This window comes from Frankliniella occidentalis, unplaced genomic scaffold, assembly GCF_000697945.3.
Source record: "Frankliniella occidentalis isolate FOCC.00 unplaced genomic scaffold, Focc_3.1 Scaffold247, whole genome shotgun sequence".
Lineage (NCBI taxonomy): Eukaryota > Metazoa > Arthropoda > Insecta > Thysanoptera > Thripidae > Frankliniella > Frankliniella occidentalis.
The window spans coordinates 214931-219859 of NW_026267373.1; the positions used below are offsets into that span (position 1 = coordinate 214931).

Below are 4929 nucleotides of genomic sequence, written 5' to 3' on the forward strand. Positions count from 1 at the left end.
GGTGGGGGCGGGGGAAGGGGGGCGCTGGAGGTGCGACAGGCCATCTCGCGGCTCCATTTCCTCCTCACTCCGTCTCGGCGTTGGCCCGCATCACTCAGATTGGCCCGCGCCTCCCTAGTGAGAGAGTGGCGATCGCGATTCTAGTCCGAGGACACTCCTCCCTCCCTCCACTCTCCGAACCTTCACCTTTTTCCTTATTCTTTGCCGTGCGCCAAACTGGACAAAGTCAAAGGCGCGTGCAAACAAAGGTTGTAAGATAAGAAACGCGCGGGCAAACACTTCTTTTGCTGGCGCGCAGTTCGATTCGCCGCGCCGTTGTAAGTTAGACTGTAAGAGAAGAGAGGGAGGCGTTCTGCTGGTTCTCCGCTCCGTGGGCATGGATGGAGAGAGAGAGAGAGAGAGGTCGGAGAGCGAGAGAGAGAGAGCAAGCGAGAGAGTGAGAGAGCTTGCAAGCTCATGACCTCCGCGCAACAGGGGCAGCAGGGGCGACGACGGGGAGGCTGGAGGCTTGAGGCGGAGGGGAGAGGAGAGCGGGAGGAGACAAATAAGAGATCGAAGGGTCTACGGTGTGAGAAGAGGGGAGGGAGGAGGGAGGCGCTGCGGCATGAGTTGCGTGGAGAGACATCATGACGCGGTCGTGATGGCCATGCTATGGGCAGCACGAGAGAGCACTCACGCGTTTTGTTTTTGTCTGTGCCAGGCTGTCGCTTGTCCGCTTGGCCCCCGAATAATTTAGACAGGGACGACCCGGAGGCGGCAGAGCCACTCCGACTCCCGCTCCGCCGTGTGACCGACACCGTCCCGGCCCCGGCCGACGCGGCCCCCACGCGACCCTCCCCCTCGCTCTCCCGCGGGGCTTGTCGGAACTCCGGACGAGCGGCGGACAAAAGCGTCGCTGAACACCGGAAATGGAGGCAAGAGAGGGCAAGAGACGGGCCACTTTGTGTCGCGAGACTGACCGGAAATGAGGGTGGTGCCGGAGCGTTCCCACGAGGACGAGTTCCGGTAGAAAGTCTCCGGGGCCAGGCTGCGCAGACGGTTCTCCCGGAAGTCGAGCGACAGATGAGGGATGTGGGCGAGGCGCGCAAACAGCGCCGCCGGAAACTCGGTGAGGTGTGTCCCGGACACCTGCAACAAGTAGAACAGCGTCCAGGACCGCTCCAAAAGGCACGATGTCCTCGACGCCCTAGTTCCGTGTACCTGCAGGGTGAAGCGGCGGAGGTCGGCGGGCAGGTCCCCACCGAGGCTGTGCGGCCCCAGCGCCCGTAGGCCCGGCCCCGACAGCTCCAGGCGCCGCACCCCCGGCCGCAGCGCCCCCGCCAGGACGTGCGCGGGCAGCGGCGAGGTCCTGGCGCCAGCGCCCACCGTCAGCGACACCACCTGCAGCGGCAGAAAAGTGAAAAGAAATCGTTGGTAAAAAATAAAACAGAATGAAGATGGCGACAGTTTTTAGAACACTGCATGAAAAGATACGATCTCACATTTCCAGAGCAGGTTTTTAGTGAAAATTAAATTTCAATTTTTACATGCATACCACCCGCTGACTGCTCGAGAATCTGCAGAGCGTTGTGCTTACCTTGAGAGATGGCGCTGAGGCCAGCACCTTGCCGAGGCCTTGAGGTCCGAGGCCCGTCCACGCCTCGGCCTCAAAGACTCGCAGCAGCCGCAGGGGCTGTAAGGTGTCGGTCTCCATGGCCTCCAGCGGCAGCGAGCGGAGACGGAGCGACCGTAGGCGGGGTAGTTCTGAGAAGCTCGTTCTGCCAAGTGCCTGAAAAGGGGGGAAAGCACATATATGGTCGTAGCCGGTTCAAAACATAGCAAATGAGTAGCAGGAATAGCGAACTATTCTCACTCTGATAGGGTTGTTCGACAAATCTAGGGTGCTGAGCAGGGGGAAAGGCCGGTCAGGCGGTGCGTTCAGCATGTTGGCGGCCAGATGGAGGGCGCGCAGAGCGGGCAGCTCTCCTTGCGGCGCGGCCAGCAGGGCGTTGCCGGACAGGTTGAGGGCGACGAGGGACGGCAGCGGCAGGGGCGGCGCGGCGCGGAGCCCCACGGCGTCGAGCCCCAGCTCCCGCAGGCCGTGCACGTAGTGGAACAGCTCAGCCAGGTTGGCGCGCAGGGGGTTGCGCCCGAGGTTAAGCGACAGCAGCGCGCCCAGCGGCGAGAACACGTTGTCCGGCAGAAACGACAGGTGGTTGTCGGCGAGGTCCAGCTGGCACAGGCTGGACGTGGCCAGGAAAACGGTGCTATCCAGGTGCTGGATGGCGTTGCCGGCCAGGCCCAGCGAGCGGAGCGACCCGCCCACCTCGGCCAGGGCGGCTGTAGGCACGGCGCCGAGTGCGTTGTGGGACAGGTCCAGCCGCTCGAGAGCCGTGCCGGACAGCGCGCCGGGGGGCACAGCGCGCAGGCGGTTGTGGGACAGGTCCAGCACGCGCAGGTTGGACATGCGCGCGAACTGCTCGGGCTGCAGCGCGGCGACGTGGTTGTGCGACAGCAGCAGCACCTGCAGCATGTCACAACCTTGGAAGGCCCTGGGCGCCATGGACACGAGGTCGTTGTGCTCCAGGGAGAGGAACTCGAGCGACTGCAGCGCGCCCAGGATGAGGCCGTCGAGCCGACTGACGCGGTTGTGCGCCAGAAGGAGGCGGCGGAGCGCAGCCCCGACGCCCACCAGGAACTTGCTCTTCAGCTCGGCGACAAAGTTGTGGCTGAGGTCGAGCGTGTGCACGTACAGGGGCGCGCCCTCCGTGTCGCCCGAGTACAGCTCGGCCACGCGGTTCCACGACACGTTCAGGCTCAGGGGTGCCTCCAGACGGCTCACGTTCACGAAGGCGCTCAGCGAGAACACCTGCAGCCGGTTGCGGTGCAGATCCAGGCTCGACAGCGACGGCAGGTCCACGAAGGATCGCGGCTGCAGCTTGGACACCTTGTTGTCGCCCAGCAGGATGGTCTCCAGGCGGGGCAGGTCCTCCAGCGCCGAGGACTCCACCACGTGGATGTGGTTGCCGGACAGCACGAGCGTGCGGAGCGCGGGCAGCTGCCGCAGCGCCCCCGGCCGCAGCGCGCGCAGCATGTTGTAGCCCAGGCGCAGCTCCCGCAGCTGAGAGTGCGCCCTGCCCACCAGCCCGGGCGGCAACTCAACCAGCAGGTTGTCCTCCAGGTTGAGGAACTCAAGGCTGAGCAGCGTCCGCAGCGCGTCGTGCGAGAGCGCCCGGATGTCGTTGTTGTCCAGGGCGAGCCAGCGCAGCTTCACTAGGGGCCGGAGGGCCTCCTCGGGGAAGCGGACCGCGGCCGCGTCCACCAGGGCCAGGCTGGCCTCCAGGCTCTGCAGGTCGGCGAGGTCCTCGAACGCGGTCGGGTCCACCGACGCCAGGCGGTTGAACGACAGGTTGAGCTCGCGGAGCCGCGGCGCGTGGCGAAAGGTCCGGGGCCCCAGGTGCGCGATGTTGTTGTTGGCGAGCAGCAGCGTGTCCAGGGACGACGCCCACCCCTCCAGGTCACCGTCGTTCAGGTGGGGGATACCATTGTAGCCCGCATTTAGATGCGCCAGCGCGGTGCACCGCCGCAGGGCGCCGATGGGCAGGACGTGAAGGTCGTTGCCAGCTATGGAGAGGGCGCGCAGCGAGACGGGCAGGGCGTCGACGGGCACCTCGTTCAAGCGGTTGTTGGCCACGAACAGCGAGTGCAGGCGGCTCATGTTGGAGACGGCGTCGCTGGGGAAGGACCTCAGTGCGTTCGAGTCCAGGTCCAGGTGCTCGAGAGTGTCCTCGAGGCCCTCGAGTGCGGACGGGTGGATGGTGTCGATGCGGTTCCCAGACAGCGACAGGCGCACCGTCGCGAACCCCTGCAGCGCGCGCGGCGGGAGGACGCGGAGAGCGTTCTGGTCCAGGCGAAGCTCACGCACCGCAAGGGTGCCGTTGAAGCAGTGTGACGGCAGGCTCTGCAGCAGAAATGAAAAGGTCACAGAATTGTTTTGCCTGCACTAAAGTTGCCATCGCTAGCGGACGCACATGAAAATAGTCGCCGACTACAAATATTTTTATCATTTTTGCAGACTGAATTCATGGAAAGGCAACCTAGAAAGCGACTGCCGAGAGGCGACAGCCCGCAACGTCAGTCCAGCAGGCACCAGCAAAAAAAGGGCCGGAAATAATTTGTGCATTTCATTTTTAATGTCGCGAGAAGCAGCAGAATGCGGAAGTAGAGCAGGATAAATGTGGCGTCTGGGGAGAGGTCATTATCAGCTAATTGGCGCGCATTGGAAGAAAAATGGGAACTGCTCGAGGCGACTTTGAGATTCAAGCAGACGCGGCTTGACGTGCAGCCAGAGGCGCGGCGCGGGTCGATGTCGTGCAAGCGCCGCCGCCGGCCAGCGGCCCCTGAACACAAAATAGTAATCCCCTGGCCGTATTTGAACCGAGTTGGACAGAGAATGAAAGCCGGCAGAGGGGGAGAGGGGCGTAGAGGATGGGGAGGAATAAGAGAGAGAGGGGCAAGAGAAGGGGGGCTTTCGGATTCTCGAGGTGGGTCCGGTCCGGCGGAGTGGTACTGCCGGCCGCTGGCTGCCGCTGGCGCCGGCGCCCCATTGTGTGCGATTGTCTGCAGGTCTGCCGGTGGTTCGCTAAACATCATGCCTGGATTATCATCTGGATAATCTTCCACGCCGCCCATGAGACTGGGGACTGGGAGGAGAGAGGAGCCCCTTGCTGTGCATCATCGTCGGCGGAGGGGAAGAAAAATCCCGCTGAGCTAGAGGGGGGGGGGAGTAAAGGGAGTACGAAACTGGGAGGAGAGCAGCTCGCCAAAGAGACGAACAAAACGCTGTTGGAGGCACAATCCTGTTGGAGGCACCGAGCATTGCCAAGGCCCTAGTGGTGGGGTGGGGGCGGGCGGGACGCCTGCTTAGCGGCCGCACCGTACCCTCTGCCG

General features: G+C 63.6%; 1 protein-coding gene across 1 annotated transcript in view; it reads right to left on the reverse strand.

Annotated features, from left to right (window-relative positions):
- Positions 1–322: 322 nt before the first annotated feature.
- Positions 323–4929, reverse strand: part of LOC113203691 (chaoptin-like) — a 69566-nt gene continuing 64959 nt past the window's right edge. Inside the window, exons 7-11 of the mRNA XM_052273112.1 lie at positions 1853–3940; positions 1577–1768; positions 1201–1380; positions 960–1128; positions 323–327 (exon numbers count right to left, since the gene is read on the reverse strand). Coding sequence (XP_052129072.1) covers positions 323–327; positions 960–1128; positions 1201–1380; positions 1577–1768; positions 1853–3940 — 2634 coding nt within the window. The remainder of the gene's footprint in view (positions 328–959; positions 1129–1200; positions 1381–1576; positions 1769–1852; positions 3941–4929) is intronic.